Source organism: Hippopotamus amphibius, chromosome 8 (assembly GCF_030028045.1).
Source record: "Hippopotamus amphibius kiboko isolate mHipAmp2 chromosome 8, mHipAmp2.hap2, whole genome shotgun sequence".
Lineage (NCBI taxonomy): Eukaryota > Metazoa > Chordata > Mammalia > Artiodactyla > Hippopotamidae > Hippopotamus > Hippopotamus amphibius.
Genome location: NC_080193.1, coordinates 108,140,676 through 108,162,238, shown reverse-complemented (window position 1 = coordinate 108,162,238; position 21,563 = coordinate 108,140,676). Strand labels below are relative to the sequence as shown.

At 35.9% G+C, this 21,563-nt stretch overlaps 1 protein-coding gene across 1 annotated transcript in view; it reads right to left on the bottom strand.

Annotated features, from left to right (window-relative positions):
• The window catches only part of DNAH7 (dynein axonemal heavy chain 7), a 244,682-nt gene that overhangs the window by 133,064 nt on the left and 90,055 nt on the right, over window positions 1-21,563 (bottom strand). Inside the window, exons 24-29 of the mRNA XM_057746773.1 lie at window positions 21,025-21,134; window positions 17,020-17,188; window positions 14,341-14,443; window positions 14,093-14,220; window positions 6,240-6,452; window positions 3,684-3,782 (exon numbers count right to left, since the gene is read on the bottom strand). Of these exons, the coding sequence (XP_057602756.1) occupies window positions 3,684-3,782; window positions 6,240-6,452; window positions 14,093-14,220; window positions 14,341-14,443; window positions 17,020-17,188; window positions 21,025-21,134 (822 nt within the window). The remainder of the gene's footprint in view (window positions 1-3,683; window positions 3,783-6,239; window positions 6,453-14,092; window positions 14,221-14,340; window positions 14,444-17,019; window positions 17,189-21,024; window positions 21,135-21,563) is intronic.

Sequence of the window (21,563 nt, the reverse complement as noted above, 5' to 3'; positions counted from 1 at the left end):
TGAGGTGCCAGTTGTTAAACCCATTTTCCTGTTGATGGCCATTTTCATTGCTTCCAATTTGGGGCAATTACACATAGAGCTGCTATAAACAGCTCTATTTGTATACAGGTCTTTGTATGGAGAAGTGCTTTCATTTCTCTTCGATGAGTGCTGAGGAATGGAATACCTGGATAGTATGGTGAGTGTGTGTTTAACATTTTAAGAAACTGTCTGCTTTCCAAAGTGGTTGTATTATTTTACATTCCCCGAGCAGTATAGGAGAGTTCCAATATTTGGTATGCTCAGTCTTTTAAATTTTAGCCATATTAATAAGTGTATAACAGTATCTTATTGTAGCTTCAATATGCATTTCCCCAAGATTAGCATTTTGCATGTACTTTTGTGCCATATGTATATCTTATTTAGTGAAATGTCTATTCAAATCTTTTGCCCATTTTTAACTGATTTATTTTCTTAATGTTAAGTTTTGACCATTCTTTAAATATTCTGCATACAAGTCCATCATACATCTAACATGCAAATATTTTTTTCTAGTCTCAAGCTTGTCTTCCATTCTCTTACCAGTGTATTTCAAAGAGCAAACTTTTTAATTTTGATGAGTCTATTTTATCAATTTATTGTTTCATGCATTGTGCTTTTGGTGTTGTATTTAAGAAATTTTTGCCTAATCCAAATTCACAAGAGATTTCGCCTGTTTTCTTCTAGAGACGTTGTAGTTTTACATATTTTTAAGTCAAAAAGCTCTAGGATGAATACTCTCTAATTTCAGGGCTTATTATAAAGACAGTGTCATATTAGTACAAACATAGGCTAATACAAGAATGGAACAGAACAGGGAGACCAGCTATAGACCCACACACACATGAACAGCTCATTCTCAACAACGGCACAGGGGCACTCCAGTAAAGAGTGAAAAAAATATACTCTTGAACAAATTATGCTAGAATACCTGGATTTGCCAAAATAATGAACTTCAATCCATGCCTCATGTTATATACAAAAACTAGTTCAATGGTATTTTAATCATCATAGTGGGTGGTATGTTAGTCAGCTTAGTGTCCCTCAAAAACTTATGTCCACCTGGAACCTCAGAATTACACCCTTGCGGATGTCATTAGCTAAGATGAGATCATATTGGGCCTTAACTCCAGTGACTGGCGTCTTTATACCAGAAAGGAGAGGAAGATGCGGACACAGAGACGCCCAGGGAAGAAGGCCATCTAGTGATGGTGACAGAGACTGAAGTAATGAAGATGCAGACACAGAGACGCCCAGGGAAGAAGGCCATCTAGTGATGGCGACAGAGATTGAAGTAATGAAGATGCAGACACAGAGACGCCCAGGGAAGAAGGCCATCTAGTGATGGGGACAGAGGCTGAAGTAATGAAGATTCAGACACAGAGACGCCCAGGGAAGAAGGCCATCTAGTGATGGCGACAGAGACTGAAGTAATGAAGATGCAGACACAGAGATGCCCAGGGAAGAAGGCCATCTAGTGATGGCGACAGAGACTGAAGTAATGAAGATGCAGACACAGAGATGCCCAGGGAAGAAGGCCATCTAGTGATGGCGACAGAGACTGAAGTAATGACGAGCCGAGGAACAGCAAAGATTGCCAGTAGCCACCAGAAGCTGAGAAGCAAGGAAGGATTCTTTCCTAGAGACTTCAGAGGGAACCAAAACCTTACGTCAGACGTCTATCCTCCAGAACCCCGAGAAAGTAAATTTTGGTTGTTTGAATTCACCAATTTTGTGGTGCTTTGTTGTGGCAACTTTAGGAAACTAATACAATCACATAAGGTATGATTGGAAAGAATTATAATACCATATTTAATGTATATGAAAATATACAGTTAATTTCAAGGTCTAAGAAATATTCCTTTATAGCAACCTATGTGAGAAATATAGCTATTCTTTCTACTCTGAAGGTAAAAGTGAAAATCCAGAAATGCTTCATATGAAAGCATACATTCAAGCTATAACTAAGAATTGACAAACTACCAGTTTAATCACCCCTAAACTTAATTCTTCTAAATGGTGTTATGGAGAAACTGATCCCAGTTCATCAGAATAAGTTTCCCTGGGACAAAGGAGAGAAAAAGACAATAGTAGTAGGGTGGTTAAGACACTCTACAGCCTGGCTGAGTGGTTGGAATCCCCTCTCTCTCATACACTGGCCATGAATACAAGTTACTTATCATCTCTGTGCCTCAGTGACACCACCTGTAAAATGAGGATAACAATAGCATCTGCCCCGCTGGGTCCTCATGGGTATTAAATAAGTTACTATTTGTAAAACTCTTAGAATAGTGTCTGGTCTATTGTAAATGCATAGTGTTTGCTAAGTAAACAAAAATATCTTCTCAGATTGTTCAAATTATTTATGGTTAACCTGGAAAGAAGTGGGTAATTCTAGAACATATCTGGTAGTCAGTGGTTCTCAACCAAGACCAGTTCCCCTCACTCTCCCACCAGACAGACTTGGAAATATGTGGAGTTGTCCTTCTGGTTCTCACACTGGGAGAGTCCAGAGACACTGGAGCAGCAGGGAAGCCAAGTGTTCTGCAGCGTATGGGACAGTCTCTCAGTCTCTCACAACAAGGAATTGTCCATACAAAAATGCAAGCTATGCTCCATCTGTGAAATACGGCTCAATAAATGCTCACCGAATGAATACTCAGCTGTATGAGACTACATCTAGGTGAGGTATACTTCTGCTTTATAAAAACAAACATAGCTTTTGCTCCTGGAAAATCTGTGCAGTGTACTAGTACCAAAGAAATTGAGGGAAATTTCTAGGAAGAAATTTGAAACTGTTCCTTGTAGATTTGATCTATAAAATATCTGCACTGTCAACTCCCAATACTAAGGGAAGCTCCTTTCCGAATGACGAAACACGGTTGCTAGGGACAGCTACCGACACTGGGCCACACTACAGTGGCAGTGTCACTTCTCTCCCTCCCCATGACAGCCTCACGACCTCAGTCTTTACACTGTGGAAGCTAACTGCCTGTACCTCAAGGCAGCGCAAGATAGAGCAACAGCTACCATGTGCCAGGAGCCCACTCCCCACCCCCTCCCCCCGTTTCTTCTACCTGAGAATGGGAACAGGAAAAGAATGACATCACATGACAATATAGGAACTTTAGCCATCATTCTAATAATTCTTCTCAATGACTTTAAAAACATAACAAGATTATTAAGCCTAGTTCTTATCTTAAATTACCCTGAAAAATATTTCATAAAAGCCACTGTACTCTTTTAAAGAAATTAAGCTTATTTATTTTTTTATTTCTTCAATCATTAATTTGACATTTACCAAGTATACATTCTGCGCAAGGGATTCAGCGAGGTGTTAGACCAATTAATTTCCTCCACAGAGCCTACATTCTAGTGAAATTTATAAGCAAATATATTTTATAACTTTTGTGTGCTTATTACATCATGCAGTAAAAAAATATGCAACTTAAAAATCCCAAGTCGTTAAAAGTTATCCAAAACAACAAAGCTAGCTAAACACACTTCAAATAAAACGCTGAATGATCTGTGTTTCTCTGTGCTGTATCACTGTTTTCTGTAGCAGAAGTTTCTCATAGGGAGTTGCAACCATAGACACTTATAAATAAATAAATAAACACATTATTGGAAGAGTTTTGATACACTGCAGTAATAAATGTTCTTACCTCAAAGAGTGGTAAATCATGAGATAAAAATTTTGGCAGATTTACATCAATAATAGATCTAAGCAGCAGAATTTCTTCATTTTCATTTGGATATTTCAGCTGAAAGAAAATATACTCATGATGATATCTGCAGCTACTAACTGTACCCCCTGCATGTTCACACACACACAAACACCAGGGCCCAGAGGCAATTTAAGCCCATGCAAAAGTGTTGTTCTTATTTATTTTCATTTGAGTGGACTGTTATTCATTTTATAAACTGATGATTATACTTGTTGAACTTTCTACCAGTTTATAATGAAAACCTAAGCTGAACTAACTACATTTACACAGATGCTCTAGATAAAAAGCTATTGGCCATGAATTCCACATAGTTTGGGAGCTGCCATCGCTTCTACATTGGGTAAGAGTTTGCGTGTCCTATGCATTCAAGACCAGCAGTGGGATGGTAAAGTGAAAATAATCATTAAGAATGGGCAATCATTTTTAAAAGATGCATTTAAATTTAGAACATATAAACATTCACTCATTTACCCATATTTTGGTGCCAAGGCCTTTTTGCTGAGGGTAGAGTTCTAGACCATTTTTCTTGCAAAAAAAAAAAAAAAAAAAAACCACACACCACTAATGAATCATCTGCTCGGTCCCGTTTTGCTGAATTTTGTTTTTTAAAGATAATCACGCTCTTCGGAGATACTTGGGAGACAATCTAAGTGTGCCATCCTCATGATTTTTAAGGTTTTTTTTTTTTTTTTTTAAGTCTTATTCACTTTTCTTATTCACATCTAATTCAAAGTTAGTTTTTTAGCATTTCATTTTTACTGAGCCTTTCTTAAACAATGAACTTAGTTTTCATAAAAACAAAACTTTTCATGCTTATATACTATCAGTTTCATTGACAATTAATTAAATGACATAACAACAGCAATGTGTCCAACTAGCTTCAGAAAGTTTTGGGAACAAGCCACCTGGTTCCAGGTGAGGAACACAGTTCTCGTGCTGCCTGCTGGCAGTGGAAAGGGCTGGTTAATGTGTTAAGTCACTTAAGTAGAGGGTGCTTCAGAAAACTTATATTCCAAAATACCTGTGGTAAACCCTGAGTTCACTAAAAATCTAGTTGAAGTCTCAACTTGTCGCTCACGTCCATAAGATGGTTCACATAATTCACAAAAAAATCTGAACTCAGAAATACTTCTCCCAACTCCTATACTTTATTCAACATCTCACTCCAAAGTTTCTCCTTCCATCATGCATTTAGTCTTTCTAGAACCCTCTTCCTTTTCTCTAGACTCTTTCTAATAAATCCCATGCTCCTCCTTAACTAGCTTTAACCTTCAAAGTCAGTGATGCCTTCAAGTCAGCTGTTTCCACATTTCCAGTGCCCCTAAAGCCAAAGCTAGTCCTGTTCATACAGACTTTGGATCAACCTAATCGCACATAAATTATGAAGTGTCAGAAGTCTCTTGTTATTTGAGAGGCTACCGTCTTAAAGCAAATGTTTAAATTGTTTCTTGATATAATAAAACAAACTTCGAAATATTCAAGCCAACACATTCAGCAATTCTAAATTAGCTTTCAACAAAGAATGATAGGATTCATTTGCAGAATTCATTTGCTGCATAACTTTAATAGCTCAATTCCATAGTCAAGATGTCAGTGATGACATACACTAGGGCAATGCATTATCTTTCCCATTATCTGACCACAATGTAATCATGACATTCCAGGTTAATACAAATTGTTGCTTCTAGTTGCACTTGTTTATTACAAAAATCCAATGACTTGAAGTCATGTTAGACTAATGTGAAATAGAATATTGCCACTATATATCAGGATTCTTGGTAATGTTATTATAGAAGATAAAAATGCATGCCATTGTTTTTAATCACACAGGATATATTTTAAAATCTTTATCTTCTGCAGTCATGAACATGAAAATTTTATAAGGTCCAAGGTCACAGTTTGGATTTTGCTGTTAATTGTAGCCTATCTTGCTTACTTTCATAAAGAAAAAATGTATAGTTATATTTTATGTTTCTACAAAATACTTCCAATGAAAAGTTACCTGTCAAAATATTTTAATTTTTTATCGATATAGTTATGATTTATACCATCTTAAAATGCAAACACTGTATTGCAAATCTCCTATTACTGCTAGTCTACAGTTGGCTGCAACTGTGTAATTTTATTAAGTAACAATGGTAGGGGCTTTTGTATATATTTATTAATTAAGCATACTTTTTTTCCTTCAAAGCTATATATGTTCATATATGCTTTCAAAGTATTTCTCAGCAGCAAGGAATTTTACTTCTCAGTAGTACCTACTTTCATATAATTAAAATTATAGAATAGAACTCAAATCACTAACCACGTTTAAGGTTTTACAAATCATAAAATGCCCCTTTTCACGTGTGTGAATAATCGATTATTTTAGTACAATAATTGAACTTTTTTCAGCTGATGAAACCAACCAGTTATTGGAACCCTGTGAAGATACATGGTCCTGACATTTACAAATAGGAAATGAATGAGTAAGAAGCCACTTGAGTTTTCTACCTTTAGATTCCCAGCAGCGGTAAGCACTGACTTCACAGCTCTCATTCCATAGTCATAGTGATGTTGTGATGACAACTGCTCTGAGCACAGGCGGTACGTAGCCACAATCTTTACTGACAGTGGCCGAGCTGTGACAAAGCCACAGGAGTACAGGACAATTTCAGCAATCATGGCATAGTCGGGCACCATCATTGCTACTGTCCGAAAGAGCGCCTATGGGAGTGGAGAAAAGGTGCTTTTTTAAAAGGCATCATTTAGATAACCTACTCTTTATTTCATAGCATGCTATAATGTTATAGTTCTTCTGCAACAATATTAAGTTATAATACCTAGATCACATAGATAAAAACACTTTAAAATGTGATTTCTTGTTATATAATAAATAGATCACTAACATTTTATATAAATATAAAATTATGCTTTGAGAACACTTCAAATTTCTACTATACCTAGATCTTCGGTAAATTATTAATTTACTTAAGTGTTAAGTATGCATTACATTCTGTTCTTTGTGGGAAGTGACATGTTATAGGGAAGAAGCATCAGACTCGGCTGGGATGTCCAAAAGCCGGGCTTCTTAACTGGGCTGGTGAGAAAGTGCCTGGTGTGGGAGGCTGGGCTTCAAGTGAAGGTGTCTAGGCATCTAATTAATGTAATGATTGGGTCTCATCAGGTAACCCCTAAAAACAAGGCTATGTTACAGAAATGATATGTTTTGAGTTATTTTTCACTTTTTTTGAGTCTGCAGTCACCATGTCAGTTTTTCACCAAGCATAATAAAGGGAAGAAACTGAAAATAAGTCCTGGATAATTATTATTAGAGATAAATCAATTTTTCAAATTCTAAAGATAATTTTTCCTTATGGTAAATATTTTAAATATTGTGAGAAAGATAAATGTTGTATGATGGAAAGTAAATAGAAAATTGAACAGATTTTAAAAGAATAAATAAGAAAATTTAAGTTTAAAATGTTATGTATGTCAGGACTTATTTCAATAACTCATGCATGAAAACATGGCTTTCCTTGGATAAAGAAGATGTGGCATATATATACAATGGAATGTTAGCCATAAAAAGGAATGAAATGAAGCTATATGTAATGAGGTGGATAGACCTAGAGTCCGTCATGCAGAGTGAAGTAAGCTAGAAAGAGAAAAACAAGTACTGTATGCTAACTCATATATATGGAATCTAAAAAAAAAAAAAAAAAAAAAAAGAAATGGTACTGATGAACCCAGAGACAGGACAAGAATAAGGATGCAGATGCAGAGAATGGACTGGAGGACACGGGGTTGGGTGGGCAGGGGGCAAAGGGGAAGCTGGGACAAAGTTAGAGAGTAGCATAGACATATATATACACTAACAACTGTAAAATAGAGAGCTAGTGGGAAGTTGCTGTATAACAAAGGGAGATCAACTCGATGACGGGTGATGTCTTGGAGGGCCAGGACGGGGAGGGTGGGGGGGAGTCGCGGGAGGGAGGGGATATGGGGATATGTGTATAAATACAGCTGACTCACTTTGGTGTACCTCATAAGCTGGTACAAGAGTGTAAAGCAATTATATTCCAATAAAGAGCTTAAAAAAATGGTTTTCTTGTACTAAGCAGGAGTACAACAGTGTTCTAGGAAAACAACGATTGTATTTAGATAGTGAATAATAACTATAGTGAATGACAATCGTATTCAGACAGTTTATAAATACCTTCTGGGAATTAGCTCAATTACTGAAAACACAAGGCAGATAGAAAATGAGGACGTTTTGCTTAGGTGATCTGTTATGACACTAAAGTTGAGATAAAGGATTTGCATCAAGCAAGAGCCTTCCAGTGTGTTATGTTAATTACTAGCTAGAGGCCTCAGTACTGCTGTTTTATCAATAAGGTTACCATTCAAGAAGGGAAATAATAAGATGTTAAAAGCATATAGCATGAGCAAATAATTCATAACAGAGAAATTTAAGCAGGTGCTCCAAACCACTAAATATCTGGAAAAAAAGAATGCCAAAGAATTACTATACAGATGGTACCTCTTTTAAAGGGTAGGTTCTCAACAACTTTTTTTTTTAATGAATAAAATAGAGAATGAATGAATTAACAAATGAGTTAGCTGGCCAATGGCTAGGTTTGGGTGATACAGTCTTTCTACAATAGTACAAATTGCTACTAGCTTGGGATCAACATCCAGGTCTGTGTGTTGTAGGTTTCCCTCTGACACTCCAGGTATTTTACAAATTTCTCTTCACAGTCTCTTAGCACTGTTAGCAAAATGGCTGTGGAACACCATGAAACACACATATCGGTGGCCAAGAGAACAAAAAATAAAATGTGGTACAGAAGTTTCAAGGATTCTTACTTATCACAGAGAAAAGCATCCTCATCAAAATATTTTTTAGGCCTAAATGTTATGGTGGTGGACATTCTCAATCAGTGATTCTCAGAGTGTGTGAAATACTGATGTGATATAGTTTGGGATGTGTCAGAAATAATTTTTTAGTAATAGCAGTAGGTTTAAGGGTTATTCAGTACTTTGAAAAATTAATTTGGATTCTGGGTTAACCAATGGCATACTTTTTTGAGTGTTAAAAAATACAAATGGGAGGGTATACATCCAGGTAACCTGCCAGGGCTCGAATAAATTCTAGTACAGGTAATCAGTGCGAGCATTGCCCTCCATGTTTACCTCAGCAGAAATAAATGACCGAGAATAGTTATTTTGTTGCTTCTGCCCTATAAGCAATAAAATAAGAAGAAGGGTGGTACATAAGGAATGGCATACATTTCCTAGAGCATGCTTCCAAAGGACTTCATTTTGGAAAAACAACAACAACAAAATCTCAAGCAATAACTTCTTACTATTTCTTCCTTTAGGGATTAGAAATAGATTTCATAAGTGTTGTGATCTGTTCAGGAAAGAGCTAAGTTTCAGTTGAGTGAAATGGAGGATTCAGGATGTATTTCATTTTTTTTTTCTGTACTCATAGGGTGTTTCAGGCTACTTCCCCTGTGGAAAGCTGTGTATCATGTTATTGACTCTGTGACATCAGAAGATCTAGAATACACCTATTTTCCATAATACCCAAAGCAATCTACAGATTTAATGTGATCCCTATCAAATTACCCATGACATTTTTCGCAGAACTGGAACAAATAATCCTAAAATTTACATGGAACCACAAAAGACCCAGAATTGCCAAAGCAAACCTGAGAAAAAAGAACAAAGGTGGAGGCATAACCCGCCCAGGCTTCAGACAATACTGCACAACTGCAGTAATCAAAATAGCATGGTATCAACACAAAACCAGACAAATGAATCAATGGAACAGAACAGAGAGCCCGGAAATGAACCCACACACCTATAGTCAGTTAATCTTTGACAAAGGAGGCAAGAATATACAACGTAGAAAAGACAGTCTCTTTAGCAAGTGGTGTTGGAAAAGCTGGACAGCCACATGTAAATCAATGAAGTTATAACACTCCCTCACATCCTACAAACACCAAAAATACCAAAACCAAAACCAAATGAAACCCTCAAAATGGTTTAAAGACTTAAATATAAGACAGGATACCATAAAATTCCTAGAAGAAAACACAGGCAAAACATTTTCTGACATAAATCGTCACAACATTTTCCTAGGTCAGATTCCCAAGGCAATAGAAATAAAGGCAAAAATTAAAAAATGGGAATAATCAAACTTATAAGCTTTTACACAGCAAAGGAAATCATAAACAAAACAAAAAGACAACCTACAGACTGGGAGAAAATATTTGCAACAATGCAACCAACGAGGGCTTAATTTCCAAAATATACAAACAGCTCATACAATTCAATAACAAGAAAGCAAAAAACCCAACCAAAAAATGAGCAGAAGACTTAAATAAACATTTCTCCAAAGAATACATACATACGGCCAATAGGCACCTGAAAAGATGCTCAACTTCACTATTAGAGAAATGCAAATCAAAAATGCAATGAAGTACCCCCTCACACCAGTCAAAATGGTCATCATTAAAGTCTACAAATAATAAATGGCTAAGCCCTTTGCTGTGCACCTGAAACTATGGCAACGTTGTTAATAAGCTATACTCCAATATAAAATAAAGAATTAAAATTTAAAAAAATTTTTTTTAAATTAAAAATAAATACATAAATGCTGGAGAGTATATGGAGAAAAGGGACCTCCTACACTGTTGGTGGGAGTGTAAACTTGTGTAGTGACTATGGAAAACATTATGGAGGTTCCTCAAAAAACTAAAAGTAGAGTTATCATGTGATCCAGCAATTTCATTCCTGGGCATATATCTGGAAGAATAAATGAAAATTCTAATTCACAAAGATACATGCACCCCAATATTCACAGAAGCATTATTTACAAAAGCCAAGTCGTGGAAGCAACCCAAGTGCCGATCAACAGATGATTGGTTTAAGAATATGTGGTACATATATACAATGGAATATTACTCAGCCACAAAAGAGAATGAAATAATGCCATCAGCACCAACATGGATGGGCCTAGAGATGATCATACTAAACGAAGTAAGTCAGAAAGAGAAAGACACATAGCATACAATATCACTTATACGTGGAATCTAAAATATGATACAAATGAACCTATCTACAAAACAAAAACAGACTGACAGACAGAGAAAACTTACAGTTACCAAAGGGGAAAGGGGTGGGGGGTGGAGAGGAATAAATTAGGAGTTTAGGATTAGTAGATACAAACTACTATATATAAAATAAACAACAAGGTTTTACTACATGTTATAGGGAACTATAGTCAATATCCTATAATAAACCATAATGGAAAAGAATATAAAAAATACGTATATACACACATATATACATATATCTAAATGGAATCACTTTGCTATATACTGGAAATTAATACAACATTGTAAGTCAACTATGCTTCAATTTTAAAAATAGAATATGCCTATTTTACCTTTACTTTTAACATTTAACTATTCTGAAATGATTATCAATTCTTCAGAATAGTTTCAATATTAAGCATAGCTTCTCTAAAGTGGAGATGTGTTTAAGAAATTGCTCTGCTATTCAGGTTTTATCTAGATGTACAAGATGTCAAAACTGGACTGTTCCTGCATGACATGATGCATATCAGTTACCAAAGTAGGCACGATCTGCCCAATAATTTACAAAGGAACTATACACCATTCTTAAACCTTCCCATTTACTTGTAGATCATAAAGCATTTGAGAGAGTAAGGAAGGGGGGAGGATTTGTGAAAAAGACTTCCACTGAAGTGAGGTTTTCTTATGCTGTGAGTCTCCATAAGCCCCTCTCCTCACTCCCAAGTTCAGTGAGAGTTTGATGGGTATCATCCCATTGCAGAGGAATATAGATCGGTGCCTGACTCATGCCCAAGGAAGCAAAAAGTAGCCTGCGGCAGCACATCACAGTGGCCTTCACCCCACAGTCTGTTGGGACAGAAGACATACAAGATAAGGCCATTTTAAGTCCTCCCAAGATGCCCTCTGGCAAAGTGAGAGCCCTCCAACAGCAAAATCTATGTGAAATCACCCACCAGAGATCCATGCGGAGTGGAGGGAATGACAACTGGAGAAACAGATTCCATCACTCAAAGTCTCGGGAGTTCTAAGTGGAGAGACCTAACAGGAGTCCCTGAAGAAGTTCCCATGGACGTGTGCAGGATAGAAAGATTCAGCTGTAAACCTCTGCCAGCTCTGGGGGCTAGACCTGGAAGGTCTTGTCTGAACTGTACGTACGTTCAGTGGCTCACTGGGTAGCTTAAAGGATGAGTATGAATTTGTCAGGCAGAACCCTGGCGGTTTAGCAGAACACTCAGAGGGTAAACAGCCTGTGCAAAGGCATGGGACCTTCAGAGGCTAGTGAAGCCTGTGTGACAGGGAGAGGCAGGGAGACAGCGGTCCAGATGCAGCTGGGTCTAATGACAAAGCTTTTGCAGATCAGGCCAAGAAATCTGAACTTTTTTCTAGTAGGCTAAAGGAGATCGGCAGTTTTTTAAGTCTGGAAATTATATGATTAGATTTCTTCTGACGACTCGGGTAGCATTACAATGGGGAATTCATTATAATGAATTTCAGTGGGGACTCTTGGTGACAGGTGAGCTGCTGCAATAAGACACGCAAGAGAAGACTGAAGGGGGGTGGGAACAAGGCGTGGCCATGGGACTAGACAGGAGCGGCAGGAGTTGCAAGACTTTTGTGAAATAGGATTGCAGGTTTTGGTAACTGGCTGAATTACTGGGTGAAGAAGAGGGAAGCTTCAAGCATGCCTCTGAAGACTGATGATAACACTCTCTGGGCCTCAGCAGGCTTTTAAAAATAAATATATATATATCTTTCATTTCAGACTAAGACGTTTTTTCAAAATTGTTAGGTATTTCCATATGTACTTGAAAACAGATATTCTATAGCAGCTCTAACCAAGAAGACTACACAATGAAAACAACAAAATGCTATCAGAATTTGAGAGCAGTTTTTGGCCTAAAATAGATGGAAAATACTGCAAGAACCACAAGGTGAGTATCTTGACACTGTTTCAAGATGCACAATAAATAAAACATGGCAAAGTCCACATAGGGCATTAACAGACTCAACCAATAATGGTCCCAGCTTTTTATCATTAGCTACTGAGAGATTTTTGCCTTTACAAATATTTATGTATTCAGATTGATCCTACAGAATAAAAGGAAAACATGAGTGAATAAAAGCACTGCTACAAAAAGAGCTTTCCAAAAATATATAGCAATAAAAAGTAGCAAAAATGCTTCTTAGATGAAGGAGGATTTACCAGTTACTATTTTTAAATCACACCTTCCTTCACAAAGGCAAAGTACTAAAACATCACATCTAACATAAAAGTGCACAGAATAGAAATACCACAAAAATAGTTGGCAGCAGTCCAATCAAAAGTGTTCTTGTGGAAAAGAAAAGTACCTCAACTAGTCTGAGAAGCTGTCGTTCTAAAAATGTGAATAGTGGAAAGAATGTAGGGTTTAGAGTCAGAAGACATGGTTTTGGATTCACAAATACCACTGCATTATTCTTCAGCATTTTTTCTCCATGTGCTTGCCATAAACATGCACTTCACCAGAAAAGGATATAAAATGTCTAATAAAGATATGGGGAAAATGTCATATGTCACTAATAATCAAAGTTTTTTTAAAAAATGAAAATTATAGTCTATTCAATTAGCAAACTTCTGTTCTTACAAAAAAAAATAGTCTGGGTTTTAAGGAGAATTGAGAATTGATATGGGATATAAATTGTTTCAACCTTTGTTGGAAGGCAATTTAGTAACACAGGTCTTGGTCCTATGACTCTCCTAAGGAAATATCTCAAAACAGAGAAAAGCCGTAAGTAAAAATTGCCCATTGCAATATTATCTATAATGAAGGAAAACTAAATGCGACCTAAACGTCAAACAGTAAGCACAGTTCAATAAACTTATTTACAGTTTGAATTATGTTCATAAAGATAGGAAAATGCTCATATTATAAATATTAACTTGAGAAACAACCCAGTATTCACGATTGTCTGATTTCAGCATTTAAAATTGAGGAATACAATATAGTAAGCAGTAGAATGGGTAACTTTTTCAATATTTCCTATGTTTTCTAATTTTTATAATTACCACTATTTTTAAAATAGAAGTTTTGGAAATCGTATATTTATTTTTTAAAGGTACTCAAGCTTTAAAATTATTTTCTATAACAGTTGTCTAAAATATAACATCTAACAGCAAATATTTTACATAAAATTCAAGAAGAGCGTGTTCTTTCTTTTTATATATTAACTTTGTAAATCACAGAAAGGAAACAGATGCTATAACTGCCTTTTCTGTACCTTCAGATTATCTGGTAGTTCTGATCGTCCAGCATATCCAGGGTTCATTGTTATAAAGACAGCGCATGTGGGGTCAAGTTTTAGTTCAGTTCCTTCAAACACTAGTAAATCAACACCTGCATTAATACCTGTGGGTAAACAAGAATGAAATGACTTAGCAATTCCACATATAAATGTGACTTGTGCCATTCATTATCTCCCATATTTCTACTGTTTTCACACAATGCAGAGAGAAACCAGTCCATTACCTCTTTGGATAGTAAGAATTTGTTGAGCAACCACAGACAGTACTTCCAAATCAATTCTGTTAAACTCATCAAAGCAAGCCCAGGCTCCGCAAGATAACAGTCCCTGGGAGAAAAGAGTAGTGAAATTTTTCAATTTTATCTGATTGAATATTACATTGAAATGTTGTATTTTCACCTCATCTTTCCATGGATTTAATATCCTATCAAGGAAATTGCTTATTCACCTTTATCTCTAAAGACAGCTTATTCTTTTATTACCAATTCATTATTCTGCATGAATAAAGAGTTCGATCAATTGGAAAATTTTTCAATTGATTTTTTTTTACTTTCTGTGTATATCTTTTGGCATTTAGATGCATACCTATAATTTCAAAGCCTTTCTTACTTTCTTATTTACAAGTTGATTTTATTTGCTTTTTCCTTATGGACTCCATAGAATGAATTATAATAACATAGTAATAACACTCCACTTACACCAATGGATAGATCGTCCAGACAGAAAATTACTAAGGAAATATAAGCTTTAAGTGACACATTAGACCAGATAAACTTAATTGATATTTGTAGGACATTCCATCCGAAAGCAACAGAATACACTTTCTTCTCAAGTGCACACGGAACATTCTCCAGGATAGATCACATCTTGGGTCACAAATCAAGCCTCAGTAAATTTAAGAAAATAGAAATTGTATCAAGCAACTTTTCTGACCACAACGCTATGAAATTAGAAATCAATTACAGGAAAAAAATTTAAAAAACACAAACACATGGAGGCTAAACAATATGCTACTAAATAATCCTTTAAATAAGATGACTTCTGGTGCCAATGAGACTATTTTGTAGCCTGAGCACCTTAATGACCAATTAACACCATTTGAGGTCCTAGCTTGCAATTCTAACTCACAGCTACCTCACAAGTATGCGCCACTGGTCATAAAGAAAAAGTGGAAAATCAAGCTTGAGTAGCTGAGTCCCAATTCAGTTTAACTTAAAAAAAAATCAATGCAAAAATATTTATTGAATGTACATTCTACAGATTGTATACGTATGTATGTGTGTTTCACTGACTACCCAGTATGCGCCAGGCACGATTCACGGCACTTTGTATATATCTTTTATGCAAGGAAACTAAAGCTATCTCACATAAGATGTTAAGGAATCAGTAAAACTATGCACATATAATAGTGGCTGACCTTGGATCTGTGTACATTTCAATCTATTGAAACACACTGGATTAAACATGAACACCATACACATCAAAGAATAGTACATTTTCCTTATTGAGAAAAGACTCTGTGACTTGGAAATCTAATACATGATATAATAAAAGCAGTAGAAATCACAGAGGACAGAATGTTTATGAAGTCACATGTTCAAACAGTTACACGGATTGTGAGGTTTTTAACAATAAGACCCGTGTGTTTTTTATTTTGTACCCCCATTATTCAGCATGATCCTAACACAGTGTCCATGTGATCAATACTTACCAATAATCAAATTTAACGTTATAAGTATATGAATCTATATCAAAGAATTAAGCATATCATTATACAGATTTGAAAACTTAGCACATACCAGACTTTTCTTTAAACATTTAGGAATATGATGGCTATTCAAACTACACATAGAATGTTTTAGATTTGCTGTTTATTTCTTAAGTAATCATTACAACAAGGTTGTATATCATTATAGAGGATGATTAAAATAGTTATCGGTCACTCAAATGTTTTCTTCATATTTTATTCATTATAATATTTTCTTTTCTTTTACTCTTATTCTAATTGTTTCAGCATCACAAATGTAGAGACTTTTTATGTTTCAAATCTGTTATAAAATGACTAGGCCATATTTCAGCCAGGAATAGTTTACTATATGGGGAAGGGTTGTTATATTCTTTTTTTGTTAGTTTGGGTATTTTTTTTAAATGTTAACTTTTTCTGGACGTAATTTGAAAAGTAAGGATTACAGAATCTCTAAAAGGTACTCTGAAAAGTATAGAAAAATAGAAATAAAATAAACAGATAAGTAAGTAGAACCCACAGTCCCACATGGATAATTTTGTGTTCAATTATCCTAATATTTTAAGGAATAACAGGCTGTAGCAACAAAACACTGATGAAGTTAGAGACTTTATACCTTTAACTCCTGTTTTCGCAATCTTACACTCATAAGAGTGGGAATCTGACTCAGAATAAGAAAAAACAAAACAAAACAAAAAGGATTTCAAGTTCATCAAAAAGATTAACAACAACAAAAAAAACCAAAAGAAAGATGTCAGATTCACCGAAAAGATTAATTAGAGTGTGTCTATAAAAGCAAATCATTGAATCATAACTTGTTAATAGCAAGATCTACAGGACAAAGAAGTCTTTAGATACCACAATTTTTACATGATGCAGTGTTCTCAAACTTTCAGCTGTCCACTGCACTGAAGGGACACCACTCATTCATTCCTAGCAGTAATGCTGACCCATTATAGCGAGGACTGGAGGGAAGGTAGCACTCTTTCCCAAATAAGCTTTTGATATAATCACACTTCTCTTGAGAATTATTGAGGTAATACTTTCATTTTGACTTTGCTTAAACTACAGTAAGTCTTCTACTTGCATCAAATTATGTTTCATTATAAATAGCCTTTCTGAGAAGTTATCACATCGTGAATGAGGAGTTGACTCAAACCTTAAAGAATTTTCCTAAAGCCAGATAATCCAACCCATCAGAGCAGTTGAAAACAACACATTGTTTGGCTACAGCTTTGGCTAAATCTTTCGTAGTTTCCGTCTTTCCAGTGCCAGCTGGCCCCTCAGGTGCTCCTCCAAGGTGCAGATGAAGGGCTCCAAATAAGGTTCTGAAATATAAGAAATAGTCTTTGTTGAATAATGTGATTTTTATATACATCTGAAAAGAGGAAAAATTTAAACCGAGAGCCAGATTTTCCAATTCCTCATCAATAATTCCTTCCTTCCTACTAACCAAGAAAATCTTTGTGCCTTACTTTGTCTGTTTTTATATTTTACTTCTGAACAGCTGTATATATGACAAAATAAGAACAAATTCACTTTGGAAATTCAATGCTGACTTCGGGTCAATACGGAGACTTCAGCTGATCCTGAACCACCCTACCGCAAGCATATGGAAGTGCTGCAGAAAAGAAAAATATAATAACTTTTGAAATATATAGCCATTTTTGGCAGAATGAGAAGGAAATTATCAATGAAGAGGGAATGCATAGCTGGAAAAGTAATTAGGTACTAAAGCTGTAGACATGCACATTGGTTTGGAATGTGCAAATAAACACAAGTGTATTTATACCCACATAGAAACTGAAAATAAATTCTTAGAACTCAGCAAGCTGAGGAGCTGGAATGGATGCACTATTTAAACCTAGAAGACTTGAAAGGCTGCCTTGTGTGTTAATGGGAACCAAAATGACTCCAGCAACCTACTCAAGAGACAAAGAAGAGTCAGTTAAGGAAGAGACAGGAAGCTTACACTTCATGCAGTGCCCAATGAGAAACCTACATCATTCATGGAAGATACAATCAAATTTCCATTACTGATGGGCACAAGAACCCAAACTGAGAAATTAACATTAAAATTTTGTTCTGGACCCGAGAAAAGCCTAAAGCCTTCCATAGAGATACGTGTAAAACTGTTCCACATGGACACCTCCATAGCTGAGAAAAGGTAAGACTAGACAGGGAAACAACCTCCACTAAAATGAGCTCACAGTTAAAACTGGAAAGAGAAATCAAAATTAAGAATCAGACTTGCAGTGACAAAGGCAGTGGACACTGGTCTGAGAGGGTTACTGCATATGTGGCACTCTGTCTTCTTTGGTATCCTGGTGGTTTGTTTAATAAGATTTTAAATAAAAAGCAATAGACATCAGAGAGTTGTGAGTGAAAAAAGAAGCCAGTGTCATAAAAGAGGCAACTTCAAATCTAGTGATGAAAAATAAAATCACTGAACTTTTGAAAACTCAGTGAACAGAATAATAGAGAAAACATAAAGAAACAGAATTATGCACTAGAAGATAAATATGAGGAAATCATCCAGGGAGACAGGGCAACTATAAGATAAGTTAAAGACACAGAAGAAAGAAAGAAGAGCATGGAGAAAAGGCAAAACTCAAAAAACAGTAGCTGAGAATTTGCCAGAATTGAAGAAAGATATTAACTGAAAAAGTCCCAAGTAGGATAAATAAAAACTCATCCACATTTAGTAACATCCACTGAACATGCTACAATAAAGAGAAAACCTTAAAAACTACAACAAGGAAAATTACCTATAAAGGAATAATAATTATAATAACAGAATACTCAGCAGTAACGATGATTGCCAGTAGAATATCTTTGGGGAGCTGAGGGAAACTTACTGTTTATCTACAGTTTTACACTTAGCTAATCTATCATTCAACAATCTAGTGAAGTCAAAAAAAAAAAAAAAGAAGATAAAGAGGCATTTTTAGATAAATACTGGTGTAGCTCACTACTTGCAGAGCCTCACTTGAACAATTACTAAAAGCTATTGCCTAGTAAGGAGAAAAATTAAACCAGAAATCAGACAAAGGAAGAAGCAATGGTGAGTAAAGACAATGAAAAAATATTTGGTAAACCTACATAAATATTAGTTTTTTTAAAATGTGTAATGTTATATACATAGATATCATTCTATGTTAAAATTTTGACTAAAACCCCAAGCTGAGAGCTTTAAAACATTTAAAGTCGAGAGAATGCTTGCAGCCTCTCCTGATTGCAGAGTAGGAGAAAATAGTGACAGTAAGACAGATGCACTCTTACTGATGGCAAAACACATGTGTGTCTATCATCTGGGCAGATCTAGATTCCACTGGAAGGGAGCCAGATTTGAGTCAAGCTGAATGGGACCCTGTGCAGGAGGCCCATGTAGAATCAGAGAAGACCCCAGGAAGAGGGTCTGTGTGCAATGGACCTCAGCAGAGGCTGAAGCAAAAGTCACCAGCAGCCAGCCAGAGAAGGCATTTTCCGCAGGTAGGAGGATCAGGTGACTGCAGGCTCCCAAAGAACCCACATAAATATTCCCTGGGGGTCTGGTACATCTGGATTTGTGCCATCAGAGGGCACTAAACAGCCAATTGACAGTTGTCACACAAGACACCTGTCACCTTTAAACCTACCTCTCCCTTTCCTTCTCCTCTTCTCTATCAACCTCCAACACTAGAGGAGATAAAAGATGAGCTATTGAGGGATAAATGCAAAGGACAGGGATAAAAATGACAAAAGATTGACCACATTTACCTTCCCAAATGCAGGCCACAAGCTTGAGTCAAGCTCGAGCTGGAGGGGAAGGGATGTTTTAAGTTGGATGATAAATAGTAACTTTGATTTTAGACCTAAATGGACTTTTAATATCTGAAAATGATAACACTATTCATTAATATATTAAAGTAACTGGAAAGAGTAGGGAATCTACCTTAGATTTCATCCAGAAATGAGGAAAATATTTGATAGAGCAAGTTTAAAAGAATGGTAATAAAAGAGAATAAAATTCTTTCTGCTTTCATCCTGAGACAGATTTAGTCAAAAAATAAACTAGTTACAGTTGGAAGAAAATGAAAAAACAAAGTTTAATTTAGTATTCGACAACAATTTGGAATATGGGAGATGGGACCTTGAGTTAAAAATAAAGGTCTTTGGATAGACCTACAGTCTGTCATACAGAGTGAAGTAAGTCAGAAAGAGAAAGACAAATATTGTATGCTAACTCACATATACGGAATCTAAAGATGGTACTGATGAACTCAGTGATAAGAACAAGGACGCAGGTGCAGAGAATGGACTGGAGAACTCGAGGTTTGGGAGGGGGCGGGGGGTGAAGGGGAAGCTGAGATGAAGTGAGAGAGTAGCACAGACATATATATACTACCAACTGTAAAGTAGATAGCCAGTGGGAAGTTGTTGTATAACAAAGGGAGTCCAACTCGAGGATGGAAGATGCCTTAGAGGACTGGGACGGGGAGGGTGGGGGGGACTCAAGGGAGGGTGGGGGGGGGAGTCAAGGGAGCGAGGGAATATGGGGATATGTGTATAAAAACAGGTGATTGAACTTGGTGTACCCCCCCAAAAATAATAAATAAATAAAATTAAAAAAAATAAAATAAAGGTCTTTTATTATTTAGAAGGTCAATAAAAACAATGTACATATAAATAGCTATGAGATTTCTAATTGAGATATCCAGCAGCCCTGTGTGTAGAGAAACCTTACAGGAGAGAGACCTTGACTGCAGGTACAGGTTTGGGGATCTTCAGGATGTAGGCTGTTAAAGCCTAAGAGTGGATGGGAACATTCAGAAAACCATGAAGCGTGAGACAAAATACTCCATGAAAACAGAATTCTAGAAAACTCCTTGTTTCAGGGGAAGAAACAGGATGTCTCAAATGATCCAAAAGGAAGAGTCAGAAGTTTCAAGAAGAAAGGAGAAATGAACAAAGTAAAAAAATAACAGCAATGCCTAATGATACTTAGAGCTCTAGAGCTGAGAGGAAGAAGCCAGCAGAGAAAGAAATTGAAGGTCAAGCTGAGAGAAGAATTAAGGGTCTAGGAAAAGATAACAGAGGATACGTTTGGTACTTAAAAAAAATTTAGCAATCTAGGAGTGAGTGAAAGTTTTTTCCAATTAGAGGTTTAAATTAATGAGTTTACCTGTAACACCTGTCAGTGAGTGGAGTAATAACCAGCCTAGGGGAATTACCCAGATATTCATATCCGTATCGTAAACCAGCATTGATCATCTTTGTTTCTAAATGATTTTCCTAGTACAAATCAGAAAAAATGAAGTTAGCTTAAATAATAAAAATTTAAATAATATGAAATCTCAAGCTCTTTAATAAATAATAGCCAAGTTGTAAACAACATCTTTAAATTTCACTTTTCAGACATCATTTAATTCAGTAGAAGAATTCAATATCTAACTTTCTTGGATAAGTAATTGAAGTCACTGGCTTCAATTTTCCCCATAGAACATCTTTGGAAAATGTATTTGTTCTTTACCTCTCTTACATTTTCTTTCCTTCTTTTTTTAAACTTGCTAACACTATTTTATTAAGGTACAATTGACATACAACATTATATGAGTTTCAGGTATACAACATAATGATTCCATATTTACATTTATTGCAAAATGATCACCATTATAAGTCAACATCCATCATCATACATAGAATTTTTTTTCTTGTGAGGAC